The sequence below is a fragment of the Bos javanicus genome, chromosome 18 (assembly GCF_032452875.1).
Source record: "Bos javanicus breed banteng chromosome 18, ARS-OSU_banteng_1.0, whole genome shotgun sequence".
Taxonomy (NCBI): domain Eukaryota; kingdom Metazoa; phylum Chordata; class Mammalia; order Artiodactyla; family Bovidae; genus Bos; species Bos javanicus.
In genome coordinates this window covers 14,755,298-14,775,746 of record NC_083885.1, presented here as the reverse complement: position 1 = coordinate 14,775,746, position 20,449 = coordinate 14,755,298, and the positions used below count along the sequence as shown (strand labels likewise).

The 20,449-nt window shown below is 51.7% G+C and overlaps 2 protein-coding genes across 4 annotated transcripts; one reads left to right on the top strand and one right to left on the bottom strand.

Annotated features, from left to right (window-relative positions):
• Nucleotides 1-336: 336 nt before the first annotated feature.
• On the bottom strand, nucleotides 337-9,875 carry SPATA33 (spermatogenesis associated 33). 2 transcript variants are annotated; one of them, XM_061387075.1, is made up of 3 exons: nucleotides 9,776-9,875; nucleotides 9,273-9,440; nucleotides 337-1,637 (listed from the first exon to the last, which is right to left on the bottom strand). In XM_061387075.1, the coding sequence occupies exons 1-3, from the start codon at nucleotides 9,873-9,875 to the stop codon at nucleotides 1,432-1,434; spliced, it is 474 nt and encodes a 157-aa protein (XP_061243059.1). In that variant the 3' UTR covers nucleotides 337-1,431. The 2 variants fall into 2 exon arrangements, with proteins under 2 accessions (XP_061243059.1, XP_061243060.1); XM_061387076.1 differs by lacking the exon at nucleotides 9,776-9,875 and adding an exon at nucleotides 9,687-9,762 and having other exon boundaries at nucleotides 1,417-1,637.
• A 74-nt stretch (nucleotides 9,876-9,949) lies between these two features.
• CHMP1A (charged multivesicular body protein 1A) lies at nucleotides 9,950-16,873 on the top strand. Of its 2 annotated transcripts, XR_009730752.1 has the most exons (8): nucleotides 9,950-10,035; nucleotides 12,305-12,324; nucleotides 13,866-13,943; nucleotides 14,512-14,658; nucleotides 14,921-15,049; nucleotides 15,310-15,497; nucleotides 15,648-15,870; nucleotides 16,399-16,873. XR_009730752.1 is itself a non-coding variant. In XM_061387074.1 (7 exons), exons 1-7 carry the CDS (start codon nucleotides 10,029-10,031, stop codon nucleotides 15,667-15,669), a joined length of 591 nt encoding a protein of 196 aa, XP_061243058.1. In that variant the 5' UTR covers nucleotides 9,950-10,028; the 3' UTR covers nucleotides 15,670-16,873. The 2 variants fall into 2 exon arrangements, 1 of the variants encoding a protein (XP_061243058.1); XM_061387074.1 differs by having other exon boundaries at nucleotides 15,648-16,873.
• The last annotated feature ends 3,576 nt before the right edge of the window (nucleotides 16,874-20,449 follow it).

Sequence of the window (20,449 nt, the reverse complement as noted above, 5' to 3'; positions counted from 1 at the left end):
TGGCATCACTGACTCAATGGACATGAGTTTGAGTGAACTCCAAAAGTTGGTGATGGACAGGGAGGCCTGGTGTGCTGCGATTCATGGGGTCGCAAAGAGTCAGACACGACTGAGCAACTGAACTGAACTGAAATATAGCTTTGGAGGCTTCCCAGGTGGCTCAGCAGATGTGCCAATGCAGGGATGCAGGTTCAATCCCTGGGTTGGGAAGATGCCTGGAGAAGGAGATGGCAACCAACCCCAGTATTCTTGCCTGGGAAATCCCATGGACAGAAGAACCTGGTGGGCTACAGTCCTTGGGGTCACAAAAGAGTCGGACACAACTAAACAACTAAATAAGTTTTTGGATTATTTGCTTGAGATGCTTAGGGCAGGGTAGGAGGGCAATTTCTAGGTCGAATGATAGAAATGCAACAGCTACTTGCAATTTTATGGAGGAGAAGCATGCTGACCCTCTGTGATCAAATTCACCTTTGTATGGGCTTGACCTTTCTGTATAAATATTTATTCGTGGCAGTCAGACTGCATAAATAAATGTACTAAATAAATACAAATGAGTATATTAACAATATATTAGTAAACAATGTCAATATGAGATGTCTGTTTTCCTGATTATATCAAAACTCACTGACTGGAAGTCACTTGTACTATTTACTACTAAAAAGATATGATGCTCCTCAACAGACAAAGACAGAGCCCCTCTGTATGCAGCCTGCTGATCATTCCAGGAATGAAGAAAGCTGGCACACACTGTCACCAGACTAAACATGTGAGTTCAGACAGGGCAGGATGCTCTCCAGCCAACCCGGAGAAGAGTGGACTCTGACCCGAGGGCTGCTGATGAGGCTGGGACACCTGAGGCTGTGAGTCCCCTAATGGCCCCTCCCCACTGGAAGCCCTCAAACACAGCCAGAAAGAGGGGAAGTTGTCAGCTCAACTCACCTTCCCCCCCGGGTGGCTCTAACAGAGCCAGTGTTCCAAGTGCTGGGGCTGCGTCTACGTTCTCCGCATCATGTGGTACTCAAGCTAAGAGCCCTTCTCTGTTCTGGGTGCTGACACCTCAGAGTCCCACCTTTGGTTCCGGGGTGGGTACACCTCCTTCACTTCCACTGCTGGGTGCTTGTGCCATGGCCCTCTGGTCCTGAACGGGAAGGGTTCAGTTTAGAACTGCGAGAGATGGCGGCCTGATACCTCTCAATCATGATGTGCAGGCAGCCAGTTCCAGCAGGGCTCATCTCATGATCACCCCACGTTCACTCTTGGAGCCAGAGTCACTCTTGCCCTCTGCCAAGCTGCCTGCCAGTGTCAAAGAGCTGGGGAAACCTTGCTGACTGAAGGGGCACCTGCAGGTTTTCACAGGATGGGGTGGCCCTTCTGCCATCACCACCGAGACACTGCACAGGGAGGAACCACAGCTGCCGGGGTGCCTGTTTATTCTGTGGTCTGTATGTTATAGGCGTCTACTGTGCTGGGGTTTCTGTGTCGGGAGTAGGGACCCTGCTCAGCCCGTTCCCGAATGGTTCTCTGCTCCTGCATTCCCATGGAACCATAGCTGATCACAGTCTCTTTTGACGGTGTGGTGATGATGATCTGTGGGATGGCAAGCTTCTTCTTTTCTGGATTTACATCAGGTTTCTCTAGAAGGAAGGAAAACATCCAAGCATTTCATAAGTCTGTTAGGGCCAGAGCAAAGCAATTAGGTTTGTGGCTAAGGAAAAGAAATGAGCGAGGTTGAAAACAGTCAGAACCCTAAGTGAACATTCCAAAGCTTAAACCAAGCAACAACTCAGACACGCAGGTGGTGAATCCAGGAGGCGCCCCCTCCATGAGGAGAACAGGAGAGGCACCCCCACCATCCTGTGGAGAGCCTCAGCTCTGGGGCGGCCCAGAGACAGACGCAGGAGAGATACCTGGAAGAGGCAGGGTCTGCCCCACAGGTGAAGGTTCAGACACAGTTTCCACAGGATTCTAAACAGAGTGGAAGCTCTCCGTACAGAACATCATCAGTGGGGGTGCTATAGAGCTGGGGGCCACAGCGTTTCCTCAAACTCGTTACGATCTCCAGGAATGCACAGGGCATGTGAACCACTACCAAATGCTACAAGCCTAAATGCAGAGCTTACTGCTTCCACCGTTCACCTCCTGCCTTGCTTCCTGGAGGTCACCACTTCGGGGCTCCTCCACCTGGGCCTCTGTTCAGCCCTACAGAGAGGTCTTTGTGTCCCGCGTGCGCACATGTGTCCTGAACAGAATTAGAAGACATCGTCACCTGCTTGTTCCTCACTGAACACCTCAGGAACTCAGCCACCTGGAGGAGGAGCAGCAGCCCATTCTGCGCCAGACATTGCTCTGAGTCCTGGAATAGCGACCCGCACGTTTCTGAGGTGGGTCCTTTAACACCTACGTTTTACAGAAGGAACTGAGGCATAGAGCAGTGCTGTCACCTTCCCAGGGCTGGCAGCCGAGGAAGATGCTGCCACCATCCAGTGCCACACACACAGCTTCCATGGTTCTAACCATGGCCGAGGGGCCCACGCCTGCACTCAGCTCAAGAGTATCCTTTCTTCTCCTTTTTATCATAAGTCAATGTGCGTTTCATTGTATTTTGAATTAAAATTAAGATAATTTCTTCATATCGATTTACACAAGCTTTTTTACATATTGTGGTTTAGTTGCTAAATCGTACCCGACTCTTGAAATGTCATGGACTGTAGCCCGCCAGGCTCCTCTGTCCATGAGATTCTCCAGGCAAGAATACTGGAGTGGGTTGCCATTTCCTTTTCCAGGGCATCTTCCCAACCCAGGAATTGAATTTGCCTTGCCTTGCAGGCAGATTCTTTACCAACCGAGCGGGTATGTTATATATTAAGACTACTTAAAAATATTCACTTAAAAACATTTCACTTAAAAATAATCCACACTGGTTAAAAGCTATATTTGGAATGCTGCTTCTTGCAGACACTTCACACATACTTGCTGCTGGAACCACACACTGAGTCTCGCAGTGACCACACCCTCCCCAGCTGAGCACAGACAAGCCTGGAGTTCACTGTGGGGGCCATCATGCTATAACAGCTCCCTTTGATGAATATAACTTAGCTTAGTTCCAGTTTCTCTGTTTAAACTATGCTGCAGTGAACATTCTTGCATTTATGTATTTACAAACTTTTGGAGGTTTACCTGTTGGGTAAGTTACTAGGAAAATGTTGGCCAATATTGTCAACTTGCTTTCCGTAAAGATTAATTTGTGTTTCGCTAAGAGATTATCACCAGGGACATTCCTCCACATGCTCCTGCTTTTTTCGTTTTTCTAAACCTTTTCCAAGGCTACAGTGACCGTGGAAGTGCTCATTCCGCCCCTGTATCTTCCTGTGAATGAATGTCATTCTGCATTTTCTACTTTTACCTTTTTTGTGTGTGAGCTTTTTTTTATATTTGGGAAACTCACTGTTAGGGATTTATTAAATATGTTACAGATAGCTCCTGGCTTTTTATTACAGCTTCCTTCTGCAACAGATTCATCCATCTGTTCCTTAATGGCTTGTAGTTTGTCAGACTGGAAAAGGCACCCCCGGGTCCAAACTTGTAAAAACCATTCACTCGTTTCCTTTTCATACTTACTTTATACTTGTTTTCTCAGTTGTCTAGTGAGATTGCCTATCTCCCCCAACCACTACCATCTTTACCACAGCACCTCTCGGGGCCCCACTGGAGCACGAAGGACACCGTGAGTTCATCACTGTGAGACACGTTCACACGTCAGAGGGTTCTATCTGTTCTAGCCACTTTTCCAGATGCTTCCTGCCATCCCTACACTGTTACTCTTTCACGTGACCTTTGGGCTAATTTGTTTCTGTTCTCAAAATGACCTGTGCTCTTTTGCTCGTGTCACACTGACTTGCTAGAATAAGGGTGAATTAACACCGTGACGCTGCTGAGGTTTCTAACCCCAAACAAGACTCCTTGCATCTTCCTCAGAGTTTTAAAGCTTCTTCATTTAGAAACACGAATCTTTTCACAGTTCTTAATGCACACAGCCTGCACTATTTTTCAGTTACGGCCTGCAAGTTACATTTTAGTGGCCAACGTAAAACAGCACACACATCACCACGGGCTCCACTGGGTCTGGAGTCCAGCCTACGGTTCAGCTGTCAGCCCAGTCGTGTCCTCATCTGAACCTGGAGACCTTCCACAGCCACTCAGGTTGTAGGCAGAGTTCATTTCTTTGTGGGCCAAGGACAAAGCACTGTCTCCCTGCTGGCTGGCGACTCTCAAACCACGGGAGCTGACTGCTTCACAGCCACCTCTCTGATGCTTTCACCTGTTTCAAAGGCTTCTCTGATGAGCTCAGGAATGCTCCAGAAAAGTTCCATTTGGGTTAAGCCAATACCAAAGGTTACTAACCTGATCCTGGAAGCCTCCCCCATCCCCCTCCCAGGGATGACCACACGTAAGGGCAGGGGCTCCTACAGACTTGTTCGCAGAACTGCGATCTGGGGGCCTCTGAACCCACCTCCCACGTTACCAGATGCCTTCAGTCTGACTTCCACCCACAACGTGTCTGGGCTCTGGACCTGTCATGTGTTACTCTTTGACCTCTTGTTTCTGTTGTAAATATTTTTTGAGCTTACCATTATTTGTTTTACATTTGTTTATAGAGGGCTGGGGAGATGTTTTACTTTTTAATGTAGTCAAATCCTTCAATATTATCTGTAATGTCTTTGCTCTGAGGTTTAGAGAGATGTTCCCAATTGAGGAATCAGAATAAAATGTACATCTTATTTTTTGTAGGCACCTTTTTTTTTCCCCCAGTAAGGAAATTTTTTTTAGATGACCACACACTGTCAACTGGAAGATGGTACTAATTGCTCTTTTCCTTTCCCCTTTGAGTTGCCTGATCAGTTTACAGTCTACCTTTTAAAAAATTTTAAGTAGAGTTGATGTACATGTAGTCACTTTTTATATTCACTCAACCCATCTAGAATTTATCAGAGCATACAGCAGGATGTTACAGTCCACCTTACATTCTCTCTTAAAATGTTAAGGAATCTTCCTAGCACAGTTTATCATACAAGCCTTCCTTTTCCCATCTGATTTTGATGCCAGCTTTATCATACTCTAATTATATATAGACATGGTGACATCGATACATACACAGTCACTCTTGTCCATGTTTCCCCTTTCACTCACCTGCCCTTTTTATATGGTAGCCATGTTATTTTAATTATTATAACTTTTGATGTCTTTTAAAATGTTTTACTTTGACAATATCAATTCACAGAAAGCTGCACGAGTAGCCCAGAGAGCTCCCTGCTACCTTGTCAATTGCCCTCAGCGGCAGCACCTCAGGTGACTCACCTCAGGCAGCAGAACATATGCTCACCTCAGGTGACGAACAGGGCCGACTGCGGTGCAGTGAGTGTTCTGAGCCGTGTGGTCACCTGTAACCACTACCAGATCCAGACATTGGACAAGGCCCGTCTTCCTGCCACACTTCAGTCCCGCCCCACCGCCCCCAACCCCAACCCCTGGCAGTCCCTAGTCTGTCCTCATCACTATCATTTTGTCATTGGAGAATGTTACATAAATAAAATCATGCAGCATATAAATCTTTGGAAACTGGTTTTTCACATTTTTTTAATAGTTGATAATACAATACAGTATTTCTATCAGATGAGGAATGTTTTTTTTAGCATAACCACAATGGCACTGTCACATCTAAGGATATTATCATTGACTTTTTATTATCATCTAATACCCAGTTTGATTATCTCAAGAATAACTTAGCCCAGATCCAAACACTGCTTTTTGTTCATAGGTCTCTTAAATCTCCTAGCAACTGCTGTGGACTGAAAGTTGGTGTTCCCCTCCCTCCAAATCATATGTTGAAGGCCTGATTCTTGATGTGATGGTATTTGGAAGTGGGGCCTTTGTGAATTAAGGTTAGATGAGATCATGAAGGTGAAGCCCTCAGGAAGGGATCAGGAGGAAGAGGGGACCACAACCTTCTTCCTCTGGCCGCGTGAGGACACAGCCATCAGACAGCTGTCTGGGATCCTCACAGGAACACAGACAGATAGGGGGCCCCCCAGGCTCCAGTATGATGAGAAATGAGGTCTGTGGTTTAAACCAAGCCCATAGGATTTGCTTTTTTCCCCTGGGTATGTGGCATCTTAGTTCCCTGAGAGGGGATCGAACCCACTCTGTGTGCAGTGAACTGTAGACTCTTAACCACTGGATCGCCAAGCAAGTCCCCAACCCATGGTGTTTGTGATGGCCACCTGATCAGACCTATAAGACAGCTCCTTTTCTTCAAGTCATTTATTTGTAGAAAAGTTGGTTGTTGTTGTTGTTTTTTCCAGAAGATTTTGCAGCATTTTGGAACTGGCTGATTGCCAACTTGTGGTGCCTTAGTCTCTATAATGTATGTTTCTGGGTTTTTAATGCAAAAGTTGAAGTACGGACAGAAGCAGCAAGAAGCGAGCACAGTACAATACATCTGCATCACCAGCTGCCACAACTACAAACCCGGTCACACCTGGTCTCCACCGCAGCATGCACTCACCTGTGTTCTGCTTACTACACTGCTGGGTAGCAACTCAGCCTGACCTCAGCAGCTGGAAATAACCACTTTCTCACCATTTTATGGGTCAAGTATTGAGCAAAGGCTCAGCTGGACAGTTATCACTGTGGTTTCCCAGGGGCTACAGTCAAATGCCATCTGAAGGCTCGACTGGGCTGGCCACGGCGGACACCCACTCACCAGGCTGCTAGGTGCTGTGCAGCAGCTCAGCTGCAGTCGCTGTAGGCTCGTCACTTACATGCCCATCACCCGGGTGGGATGCGCTATGCGACTGCTGCTCCCCCATGGCCTCCCCAGCGGCCGGCGCAGCACAGCTGGCACCCAGGTGAGCCTGCCAGACCCTGCCACCCTTCATCGCCCACCACCTGGAAGTCACTTCAGCCACTCTACTGGTTACAAGACAATGTCAAACCTGAAAAGGTTTAGAGAGGGGATGAAGACCCCCGAGGTAGGAGAAGCATTGAGATCACATCACAGAACCTGCGGAGAGGGAGGGAAGCAGCATCTGTGAAAACACGTACTCTCCTTCACCTGGCAATCCAGCACAACTATTTACACTCAGAATACTGGGGGTGCAGCTCTAAGAGACAAGGACTCATGTGTATTCCATTCCATGTTTTCTGAGGCATACTTCAGACCAGACACAAGGCACAGTTCTTAAGTGTTCAGCTGCAGTTTCCCATATCCAAACAAGATGCAGAACTTTCCAGCATCCCACAGAGCTCCCACGGGCCCTGTTTCAGTCAGCACACCTCCCCTGACCCTAGCCCAGCAATCATTCAACAGTAGTAAAGCCCATTTTTATTAATTGTATAATACACAGAATTTTTTATTGTTGAACTCATCATTTCTCTAAGGTTTTTATGGTATTAGGTTAACTTTCATTTCTTCAAATATACTAGGGAAATTCCTCAGCTTTAAAACTTGGATGTTGGGACTTCACTAGTGGTCCAGTGGCTAAGACTCTGCACTCCCAAGGCAGAGGCCCAGGTTCCATCCCTGGTCAGGGAACTAGATCCCATATGCTACAACTAAAAATCTCACATGCCACAACTAAGACCCAGAGCAGCCAAATAAAGGAATAAATAAAAACTGTTATTTTTTTAAAAATGACTGTGAATGAGAAGATGCCCCTGCCCTTCTTGAGGTGGTCCTCCTGGCAAACCAGGTATGTGTCTTCACTCCTGGTTCCCACTAAGGCCACCAAGTGCAGCGGCTGGTCTCACTCAATAGTGTTCCCTGGGTTTACTCCACCTCTCTGCAGCATTCAACACTGCCAACAAGTTCTCCTTTCCTAAAACTTGATTCAGTATAATTTAAAAACCATGAAACTTACCTGTGTAAAGCATACAACTCAATGGGATTTAGTAAACTTTCAAAGTTGGGCACCCACTGACTGAGTCTTTAAGTCTATTTCCATCATTCTCCGAAGAGCCCTTGTGCCCACCCTTGGCCCAGGCTCCTTCCATATGGGGTTGACTTTCCTGGACTTTTCACGTAAGCAGAGCAGGATCTGTGTCTGGTTTCTTTCACTCGCATCTGCTCTGGGGTGTGCTACCCAGGACAGCGTGTGCCAGGGTTGTGTTCCGTGTGATGGCACTCTTCACCTGCTTTCTGGGAACTCCACCCTCATTCTGCCCCCGAAATTAGGGTGTGACACACACGGCCACACCTTTCCTTGCTGGCACAGGTCCAGCCCGTCCTGGAGAGCTGGGCACGCAGGCCTCTGAGGGACGGTGCCCTTGCTAATACGAAGCAAGATAACACCTCTCACAAACGAGACATAGTCTGTGTGCATGCCACTGAAACCTGTCCAGCCCTCTGTGGACCATGGACACTGAGGGTGGCCAAGTGTGAACACACAATCCTGGATGCTGCCACGCCCAGGGCCCAGCCTCTGACCTCTTCTTTACTTGGAGGACACTGAGCCCCTTGGTAGTAAAGCTCTTCTGTGACCAGCGGCCAAAAGCTTCCTGACAGACTGGCAGCAATTTTCCAAACCTCCCCCTAGGACTCTGGTCCTTCCTGCCTTATATAAGAGCTCATGAATTGGAATTTGAAGTCCAGGCCTCGCTCCCATGTCCAGTGTGCTCCCCTCAAACGGTTTTCTGCCCTTGATGACCCCAAAGGGGCCTCAGTGTGAAGCTCTGTGCCCAGCTTCTCTCTCCTCCATACCTTCCTTGTTGGATGCACTGGCTATCCATTCTCATGGTCACCAAAGCCCACTTGGCTCCTCTCTTTGCCCCCACATCCTGTCAGACAGGAAGTCCCCTTGCACAGCCCGACTACCTCCTACTCTCCCCACCAACCACCACCCCACCACCCCCCTCACCCCCGCCCCCCGCCAAGTTAGCTGCTCAGGCTCCAGTCTGTGGAATGCGGAGGGAGTGGCAGGCGGGTGCCAAAGGTGTGCAGCCTTCGGGAGGACTACAGGCTGGTTTGGGTCTGCACATGGCTTGGCCCTTCTTGCTGTGTGTTACGCAGCTACCACTTGGAAACTTAAAACCAATTACATTAAACTTAAATGCAAACTTATTACATTTTTTACGAGAACTCTCATATTTACCTCCTAGATAAAGGTCCCCAAACCTTCTCCATCATCAGGGCACGCCCCCTGCTACTAGCACCCCACCGCAGGCTCCTGTGCGCCTCATCCTCAAATACACGTCTGGTTTCGGGAGTGTCCTACCTCCCACTTCAGATGAAGGCCACTGCCGCTTAGCCGCCCCTTTCTCCTCACGGAGGCTCTCCGCAGGCTTGGTGTCCGAAGGCTTCTTGGACTCTCGTGAAGGTCTGTCCACCCGCCTTTCCTCAGCCTTTGAAACTAAGTAAGTGCGCCGGGTCTTCGACTCCTCATCTGAAAATACATGTGCAATTAACTGGACCAATTTTACTGAGTCTGGGCAATGGACCCCATCCTTCAGTTGCCTGCTCTGTTTGGAATGAAATAAGATAGCTTGAAAGACTTGGGGCACTCCATTTCCCTACATGTGAATACTTCCCCGGATGAAAAGGTCCCCGAGGCACCGTCCTCAGAGAGGACCCAGCGCCGGAAGATTTACGGGGGCGGGGCCGCGCCGGGAAGAGGCCACCGGCCCTTTACCTTTCCCCAGTTTGCGTTTGCTTTTGGAAAGGCCCATAGGTGAACCCACCGCCCCAGGCCCCCACCAGAGTCAGTCCCAGCCCCTGCACCTAGTGGGCGCCCTGCCCACTGACTCACAGACGCCGGACAGCCGCCACCCAAGCCTGCGCGGTCACCACGGCAACACCACCTCCCGCGGGACCAGCCCATCCTCTCGCGAGAGCGCCCCGCCTCCGAAATAGGCGCGACCCGGAAGTGCCCACCCGCCCTCCGGTCCGCTCGCCAGCCGCGGTCGGTTCTGTTGACGCCGCTGGAAGATCCTGTCGGTCTACCTTTTCCAGGCCTGCCGCTGCCGGACCAGCCATGGACGGTGAGAGGCCGCCGCCCTCCGGGGCTGCACGGGGCGGGGCGGGCGGGGCTTAGGCTGGTGCCCCTGGTCTCGATCCCAGACCTGAAACCCGACCCCGGACTCCGGGGCCTGAACCCGGGACCCCAGTCCCCGACCCCATAACCCGGGACCTCGACCCAGAACTCCGATACCAGAGCCCCTTCCCTGATCCCCGCCCACTTCCCCTGCTCTCCCCAACGACCGGCTGCCCCTACCCCCGCCCCGCCCCCCCCCTCCCCCCGCCACTTGCCAAGCTGCTGTATTGGTGAGGGACATCAGGCTTTTGGGCCCTGGGATTCCGGGTCAGAGGGCACCCGAAAAGGAGGCAGTTGTACCAGTGCCCCCAGAACATTACCAAGAGAAATAAGAGCTAAGGCAAAAAATCCTCATTAGGTACAGGCACAGAAGTTCTTGAGGTAGGAACCGTATGATTCCATTCCGCAGATGGGAAAACAGGCTGGGAGGGAGTCCATGCAGGCGCAAGCCCCAGGCGGCTTGGTCGTCCGTCTGGTCCTCCGCTGCCAGCAGTACCACCTCAGGGCTCTCTGCCCTGCTCTGCCTAGGAACAGGAAGCATCTGTGATAAAGTGAAGATAGATACATTTGCTATAATGTTTCAGTGCTGGTGTGATAGACAGGTGGAACGTCACTGTCGAGAAGGAAATTCTATACAGATTGCCTCAGAGAGAAGATGAAGGCACCCCACCCCAATGCCCAGCACACACACGTTGGGTTTTGCCCCTCCCACTCAGCTTCAGCTCCCCAGGGAGTTCTGTTTTCTTATATCCCTTTTCTCTAGGGCCAGGTTTTGCCTCGGGTGGGAGTCTGTCCCTCCCACCCGAGTCTGGGCCACACCTAACACAGCCTTGCTGTCCCCCGCAGTAAGCACGCTGCCTGCCACCTGCTCTAGATGCACAGACAACCTGGCCTTGCCCAGGGCCTGCGCTCATGGGTGGCAGATGCACAGGGCCCAGGGGAGCTCTCAGCTGGGAGCCTTCACCTGCCTTTATGGGTCTGGATTCTGGTTCCAGAATTTTGTTTCTTCATTCTGGGCTAGTGTGGTAAACAGTTTCAAGAATCATTTCCCAAATTTAGGAATGGGATACACTGAGATAGTTTTAAGGTGAAACTACCTAGCTCTTGAGTTTGGGCGAGTGGCAAATTCAGATACCAAGGGACTTCGCCAGTAACACGTTCGCACATGCACGTCTCCGGTTGGTCATTGCAGATTTGATGGCTCAGGAATGGCAGCTCCCATGGAGAGTGGTCTCTGTGGGCCAGCTCTTTTATAACTTAAGAATCATTACCCTGCTGTTTTTATCCATGAAAAACAGACTGTCAAGTACTATTTTCTTGGGCTCCAAAACCACTGCAGATGGTGACTGCAGCCATGGAATTAAAAGACACTTGCTCCTTGAAAGAAAAGCTGTGGCAAACCTATTAATAAGTAGAGACATCACTTTGCCAACAAAAATCCTTTTAGTCAAAGCTATGGTTTTTGTAGTAGTTATGTACAGATGTGAAAGTTGGACCATAAAGAAGGCTGAGCACTGAAGGTGCTTTTGAACTGTGGTGCTGGAGAACTCTTGAGGGTCCCTTGGACTGCAAGATCAAACTAGTCAATCCTAAAGGAAATCAACTCTGAATATTCATTGGAAGGACTGATGCTAAAGCTGAAGCTCTAATACTCTGGCCACCTGATGTGAAGAGCTAACTCACTGGAAAAGACCCTGAGGCTGGGAAAGATCGAGGGCAAAAGGAGAAGGGGTGGCAGAGGATGAGTGGTTAAATAGCACTACCAACTCAATGGTCATGAGTTTATGCAAACTCCAGGAGATAGTGAAGGACAGGGAAGCCTGGCGTGCTGCAGTCCATGGAGTTCCAAAGAGTCAGACAAGACTTAGCAACTGAACAACAAGTAGTAAACCTTACTAGATTGGGGAGAACTCCCAAGGGTCCTTTGTAAAGCTGCACTGATTACAGACCGTACTGAGTTTTCACTGTGGACTGCACTCATACCCTTAAGGTCAGCTGGTGCTGTCCAGGTGTTTCCTAGAGGTGTCAGAAGGTCAGGGAAACTCTCATTGCCTGAGCTTTGTGGCTAAGGAGGTGCCAAGCTGGTGTGAGTGGGCCTCCCTCCAGGCCCCAGTTCTGTGGCAGCTCTTCACATTCAGGGGAAGTGGTGACCATCAGCCGACTAGGAGTGCTGCTTCTCACACTCCTCACCATCTTTTAATCGTCTCTCTTTGCAGACACCCTGTTCCAGCTGAAGGTATGTGCTGATCAGCCTTTCACCCTGACCCTATCCCGGTGGTTGTCAGTGGGGACAGATGGTGTAAGTCACACTTAGGACAGTGCCCAGCCAGACTGATGACCAAAGGGTCGGGGACATGCCTTTCTGGCTTTTCTTGGGCTGAGCGGAAGCAGGTCACTTGGACTTGTCCCTGAGGGCGACTGTGTGCATCCCGTAAACGGTCCATGCGGTGTTTAAAATGGTGGCCTCACGTCCTTCAGAGTCACACACGGGACAGCATTCTTTCTGGCAGCGAGCATCCCTCCTGCCCGCGGTGGTGGCAGGCTCTGTCAGAGTTCCTTAGTCCCTCAGAGGGAACACACACGTGGGCTCTGAAGGACAAGGGAGTGAGGTTGTCTGGTCCCGACTGTAGCAGCTGCACCAGCTCAGCCCTGGGGCCTCCAGACCAGATTCCCAGGTCAGGACCACCTGGACTTCTCCCTGAGGAACGGAGGACGGGAGGTAGACACACAAGAAACCTTTTCTCTACAACTGGAAATCCCGGGTGACACTGGCTGAGAGAACACTGCTGGCCTCTGGGAGGCCACTTGTTCCCCTGGCTCGTCTGAGCCTTCTCCCTGCCAGCTTCCAGTCAGCAGAGGTTTGGGGGCCGCTCTGACCAGGGCTGAGGTGTGCGAGGTCACGCCGGGGGCTCCGTTTTGGAGCTGACTAGAGAGTCCCAGGGCACCTGGCCAGAGGAAAGGACCTTGTTTAGCAGCAGTAGATGGTGGTCTGGTGTGTACTTCAGGCTGTGCGTGGGGTGGGGGGGCCGGGCAAGGCTGGACAGGAGGCTGAGGAGCCGCCTCGGGAGGGGCCTTGGCGGCTGGGGCAGGAGAAGGGCTGCACCAGCCCGGCTATCTGTGCACAGCGACAGCTGACGCCAGCCACACTGGGCGCCTGGAGTGGGGCTCCCAGGACCAAGGAACTGATGTTTTACTTAAGTTTTAAGTAATTTAAACTTAAATAGCCACATGTGTCTAGTGCCTACTGGACTGGACAGTGCAGGAAGAGAACGGTCTGGGGGTCAGGTGATGCAGATGTTGATTTAAAGGCCTCTCAGGATTGAGTTTGATGACCAGGAAGTGGGTTGACTTTGGAGAGAGCATCCTGTGGCCATGAGCCTACAGTTAGGGAGCTGGTGACCTACATGGGCCAGACCACGGGAGCAGGACACACGTCAGCCTGAGGCCCAGACACCAAGGCGTTCAGCTGTTTGCTTCACAGCCAGACGGAAGGAGGAGATCAGAGAGGGAGGGGTTTACGCTGGTGAGGCCTGTGGGCAGTTTCTCAACAGGCCCCCAGCTGCTGTTCTGTGGAACAGGCTGGAAGGTGGGGCTGAGGCCCCCGCAGCCCGCCTGTGTATGGAGGGAAGGCGGTTGCAGGCACAGCCCACGGACAGGATGCTGGGAGGGGAGCAGATTGTCCAGCAGAGGCGGCAGTCCCTCGGGTGGACTTGAGGCCCAGGAGGGCGGGGTGTGGGCCAGGCAGGCTGATGCGGTGACCCAGCCTCCTTACCTCAGTTCACGGCAAAGCAGCTGGAGAAGCTGGCCAAGAAGGCGGAGAAGGACTCCAAGGCAGAGCAGGCCAAGGTGAAGAAGGTGAGTGTGGGCCCTGACGCTGGCCGGGCTGTCCTGTTGGTCCTGTGCTCTGACCCTCCATGGGGCGGGGCGAGGCTGGAGGCTCCTGGGGTCGCCCATGCTCTTGGGGGACTTGCTTGTAGCCACTGGTTACAGCCGTTGAGTGGCTGCAGTAGCTCCTGGGGTCTGGGCCAGTCTGAGTGACCCGGTGCCCTGGGGAAGAAAAGGAACGCAGCCGACCGTGTGGTCTGAAGCCTTGTCCCCCAGAGGGTCAGCACTGGCCATGCTGGCCTTTCCAGCTCTGCTGCTTCCAGGTGGACAGATTCTATGTGTGACCCAGGAGGAGCTGAGGGGGCCGGGCATGGCAGTGGAGAGGACGCATGGAAAGGCGGCCATGGTCTTTGGGCTTGGCTTTCTTTTGTCTGATCCTGTCTGGGGGCTGGTTGGGGCCCTGGTCCTAGATACCCTCACTCCTGAGACATTTCTGAGGAGAACCCCTGGGGAGAGGCTGAGAAGGGGCCACCCCCTCACCAGCAGACAGAGAGCCCCAGGACAGGACCCCAGCTGGCATCTCCCTCCTGAATTTCAGGCCCTTCAGCAGAAGAATGTAGAGTGTGCACGTGTGTATGCTGAGAACGCCATCCGCAAAAAGAACGAAGGTGTGAACTGGCTCCGCATGGCGTCCCGCGTGGATGCCGTGGCCTCTAAGGTGCAGACAGCAGTGACCATGAAGGGGGTGAGTGCTTGGCCAGGGGATGCGGCCGGCTTCTGCTGGCAGAGTTGAGGGTGCAGCTGGGACTGGGTTCACCCTGGGATTCCCTCTCTACGGTCAGGCAGGCACCAGTGTGAGACACGCCCTGAAGGCTCTTAAGTGTCCATGCACGGCCTGGGTCTCCTCCTGTCCATTCTTCCATCGACAGCACCATCTGGGGACGTGCCATGCAGGGACCCCTGGGGCCTGAGGGCCCTGCCCACCTCTTCATTCTTGCCTCTGCCAGGTGACCAAGAACATGGCGCAGGTGACCAAAGCCCTGGACCGGGCCCTCAGCACCATGGACCTGCAGAAGGTCTCTGCTGTGATGGACAGGTTCGAGCAGCAGGTGCAGAACCTGGATGTACACACGTCGGTACGTGCGCCCAGGTGTGCGGGTAATGGCCACGTCTGCTCCCTCCCTCCCCCTGGGGCAGTCACTCCCCTGGAGCCCGGTTCCTTGTGTGGAATCCAGACCAGCCCACAGAGGTCCAGCAGGGGAGAGGGGGCCCGGGGCTGGGGTGGGTGCCCCAGGACCAGCACTCTGGAGAGTGTGCGCTGGGGAGAGTGCCAGAAGGGGCTGGAGGGACAGAGGGAGCCCCAGGGTGCCCTGACTGCCCAGCACTCGACCCCCAGGTGATGGAAGACTCCATGAGCTCGGCCACCACGCTGACCACGCCACAGGAGCAGGTAGACAGCCTCATCCTGCAGATCGCGGAGGAGAACGGCCTGGAGGTGCTGGACCAGCTCAGCCAGCTGCCTGAGGGCGCCTCTGCTGTGGGCGAGAGCTCCGTGCGCAGCCAGGAGGACCAGCTGTCCCGGAGGTGGGCGGGGCGCAGAAACCCAGCCCCGTGTCTGCAGTGGGGGTGGGGGCGTCAGGCAGCTTACCCTAGAAGGGGAGGAAGGCAACTAGGATGGCCTGGAAGAGGTGGAGGGCGCTGTTGCCGGGCCTCAGAGGGTCCTGTTGTTTGCAGGTTGGCCGCCCTGAGGAATTAGCAGACCCCGCACCAGCGCCCCTTCCTGGCCTGGGGGAAGGCTGGGAAGGCCACCTCCACCCTTTCCCTCTGGTCTGGCCTTTCTGCCGAGCGAGCCTACAGCCTGCGGCAGCACTGGCCCCTGCTGCTCTCAGCCTCTCACCTGCCAGCCCTGGGACTCTTCTTCTTGTCTGAGTGTGGGCGTGGGTCTGTGCCCTACAGGGTGAGTTTGCACAAACTTCTGACTTCTGTGGGTGATTTCTGTGACTCTGGGCCAACCAGCTGGACAGTCTGCAGGCTCCCTCCATCCACTACCCACTAAGAAATTTACAGGGACTGGCCAGTGGTCTCCACATGGATATGGGGGCCTTCAGACTCCGTGATGGCAGACACATGGGGAGCAGTCAGCCAGCCAGGGTCGGAGTGGCTCCCTGTTGCCAGCTTCCCCCAACCCCCAGGCTCCCTGCTCCAGCTGGAACCTGGTCCTGCCGCTAGATGGGCTCAGGCTCTTCCCCCTCCTGGGGGGACGTTATTCCCGTAATTGTAGTAACAGGGTGCCTCCCCTGACTGGCTCCTGCTGCATGGTGGGCCCACGCTGTTGACCTTGAAGCCGGAGTGACTGATAAGAGAGCCACAGTGGGGCCCGCGGCTACAATGGTTCAGATGACGTGCGGGAGCCTGAGGGGAGCTTCAGATAGGCTGCACGTTTCTGTTTTCTTCAATTCCTAAAGTTTACTTTGTCTTCCTGAAGCTCCCAGGGTTTTTTGTTTTTGCCAAAAGAGAAGGAACAGTAGACAGGAAGCAGCAACCGGAAAGCACCTGTGGTTGGGGCTGACCAGAGGCCTCAGACCAACCGTCCTCACAGCGACGGCTCTGGTGGACAGAAATGTGGGACAGCTTTCCCGAGGCTCACTGCGTTTCATTCCTCCAGGACTTGGAGGCCACAGGTGTTCTGTACAATAAACTATAGACAGTAGTGTGAGACCAGAGAGGAAAGGGATCAAGAGTGTCTGATCTGTCTTCTGTGATGACCACCTCGCCTTACACTCTCGTCATCCCTTGGGGCTCCCATGTGCTGGGGATCCAGAGAGGGTCCCAAGTGTGTCCCCAGGGGGTGTGGAGCCCCACCGGGACACAGTGGGGGCAGAGGCTACTCCTCATCAAAGGGAAGCCGGCAAAGCTTACCTTCTGAAATGCTGTTCTGAGTAAAAAGATTGAGAACTGTTTCCATCTTTGTTTCAGTGGCTGGCGGGAGGCGGGAGGAGGATGTGGGTGTGCGCCTGAGGTGGGGGCCCTTGGCGTGTGGTCCAGCCCCAAGGACAGGCTGATGCGTTCCTGAAGCGGGCAGGTAGGTAGTGTGAGGAGTGAGATTCCCAAGCCCTGCTCAGTCCGACTTGGTAGGATCCAGTTTCTTTACGATTTTACCATGAAATAATTTTAAACTATTAAAAATTGAAAACCTAGTGCACAACATCAGTATACATTTATGTACGAGCTTTCCTCACCTCAGGCCTCTAAATTACCCAGGAACCAACTGAGAAACCTATGCCAACCCCAAGTCTGGGACAGGCCCTCTAGTTTCTCTGACCTGGATGGCCACAGTTTACACCCCTGAGCTCACAGGAACCACCTCTGAGCACTGTGCTATGTGCATTGGAAACTGCACCCAGGCACTTCCTGCATGCACCCCCACTGTGGGCCCCCGTGTGTACACCTTATGGACAACGTGAAGCACCACAGCATGCTCCTACGTGCACGCCAGAACCAGATTGGTCCACCCTGCCACCGCCCCATATACTCCAGTAACAATGTTCATGCCCCTTCCATATTCACAAACCTTCATCAGGGCACTTCCTGTGTGTTACAGAAACTATGTCCGGGCACTGTATAAACTAGAAACTATGTTCCTGTACCTGCTGTGTACACCGGAAGCTACCTCTGGGCGCCACCCTGTGCAAACCAGAAAACAGTCCTCAACCCATCAGTTCAGTTCAGTCACTCAGTCGTGTCTGACTCTTTGTGACCCCATGAACTGCAGCACGCCATGCCTCCCTATCCATCACCAATTCCCGGAGTCCACCCAAGCCCATGTCCATCAAGTTGGTGATGCCATCCAACCATCTCATCCTGTCGTCCCCTTCTCCTCCTGCCCTCAATCTTTCCCAGTATCAGGGTCTTTTCCAATGAGTCAGCTCTTCACATCAGGTGGTCAAAGTATTGGAGTTTCAGCTTCAACATCAGTCCTTCCGGTGAACACCCAGGACTGATCTTTAGGATGGAGTGGTTGGATCTCCTTGCAGTCCAAGGGACTCTCAAGAGTCTTCTCCAACACCACAGTTCAAAAGCATCAATTCTTTGGCCCTCAGGTTTCTTTACAGTCCAACTGTCATATCCATACATGACCACGGGGAAAACCATAGCCTTGACGAGACAGACCTTTGTTGGTAATGTCTCTGCTTTTTAATATACTGTCTAGGTTGGTCATAACTTTGTTCCAAGGAGTAAGCATCTTTTAATTTCATGGCTGCAATCACCATCTAAAGTTATTTTGGAGCCCAGAAAAATAAAGTCAGCCACTGTTTCTCCATCTATTTGCCATGAAGTGATGGGACCAGATGCCATGATCTTAGTTTTCTGAATGTTGAGCTTTAAGCCAACTTTTGCACTCTGCTCTTTCACTTTCATCAAGAGATTCTTTAGTTCTTCACTTTCTGCCATAAGGGTGGTGTCATCTGCATGTCTGAGGTTATTGACATTTCTCCTGGCAATCTTGATTCTAGCTTGTGCTTCCTCCAGCCTAGCGTTTCTCATGATGTACTCTGCATATAAGTTAAATAAGCAGGGTGACAATATACAGCCTCGACGTACTCCTTTTCCTATTTGGAACCAGTCTGTTGTTCCATGTCCAGTTTTAACTGTTGCTTCCTGAGATGCATACAGGTTTCTCAACCCCTCGGTGCTCCATAAAATGCGTCCTGGTGTCCCCTTCTGTGCACCAGAAACCATATCTGTGCACCCTCACTGCGGGCTTGGGAACCACCTCTGTGGGCCCCCCATGTATGTACCAGAAAGCATGTTGGTGCGCCGCTCCCTACCCCGTAAACATGTGAAGCACGACGGTATGCCCCCATATATGTCCAAGAACCAGAATAGTGCACCCTGCCCTCAGTGCGCTCCAGAAACTATATCCGTCAGCTCCTCTGTACTCAATGAAATCGCATCCGGGCTACCGCCCGGGAGCTGCAGAAACTACTTCCGGGCAGTTCCTATGTGTCAGAAACTACATCCAGGTACCCCCTTGTGTGCACCAGAAACCACATCCTTGCGCCCCCGTTATGGGCGCGGGAACCAGGTATGTGGGCACCAGTCTGTGCAAAAAAAGCATGTTGGTGCGCCCTCCTATGTACACGTTAGGGATGACAGGATGCCACTGTATGCGTGGGGATCAAACTGTTGCAACTCTGTATGTTTCAGAAACTACTGGGCACTTCTGTGTGCATCAGAAACGTCTGGGCACTATCTGTGTGCGTCATAAATAACGTCCCGGTATTTCCTGAGTGAATCAGAAACAATATTCGGAATCCCTTATGTGCTGCTGCTGCTGCTGCTAAGTCGCTTCAGTCGTGTCCGACTCTGTGCTACCGCATCCAAAGCCCACCAGGCTTTGCCGTTTCCGGGATTCTCAAGGCAAGGACACTGGAGTGGGTTACCATTTCCTTCTCCGTCCCTCATGTGCTCCTGAAACCAAATCCTTTTGCCCCCACGGTGGGCGCAGACACCAGGTCTGTGGGCACCCACATGTGCACTGAAAGCATGTTGATGCGCCCTCCTGTGGACATGTTAGGCACGACAGCATGACACTATATATGCGCGTAGGAATCAAATTGTTGCGTACTCTGTGTGCCAAAGCCTTTGTGTGGATCACAACAAACTGTGGGAAATTCTTAAAGAGATGAGAATACCAGACCACCTGCCTGCCTCCTGAGAAATCTGTATGCAGGTCAAGAAGCAACAGTTAGAACGGGACATGGAACAACAGACTGGTTCCAAATTGGAAAAGGAGTAAGTCAAGGCTGTGTATTGTCACCCTGCTTATTTAACTTATATGCTGAGTACATCATGCTAAATGCCGGGCTGGAGGAAGCACAAGCTGCAATCAAGATTGCTAGGAGAAATATCAATAACTTCAGATACACAGATGACATCACCCTTATGGCAGAAAGTGAGGAAGAACTAAAGAATCTCTTGATGAAAGTAAAAGAGGAGAGTGCAAAAGTTGGCTTAAAACTCAACATTCAGAAAACTAAGATCATGGCATCCAGTTCCATCACTTCATGGCAAATAGATGGGGAAACAATGGAAACAGTGACAGACTTTATTTTGGGGGGCTCCAAAATCACTGCAAATAGTGACTGCACCCATGAAATTAGAAGACGTTTGTTCCTTGGAAGAAAAGCCATGACCAACCTAGACAGCATATTAAAAAGCAGAGACATTACTTTACCATCAAAGGTCTGTCCAGTCAAAACTATAGTTTTTCCAGTGGTCATGCATGGATGTGAGAGTTGGACTGTAAAGAAAGCTGAGAACCGAAGAATTGATGCTTTTGAACTGTGTGGTGTTGGACAAGATTCTTGAGAGACCTTTGGACTGCAAGGTTATCCAAGCAGTCAATCCTAAAGGAAATCAGTCCTGAATATTCATTGGAAGGACTGATGCTGAAGCTGAAACTCCAATACTTTGACCACCTGATGTGAACAACTGACTCATTGGAAAAGACCCTGATGCTGGGAAAGACTGAA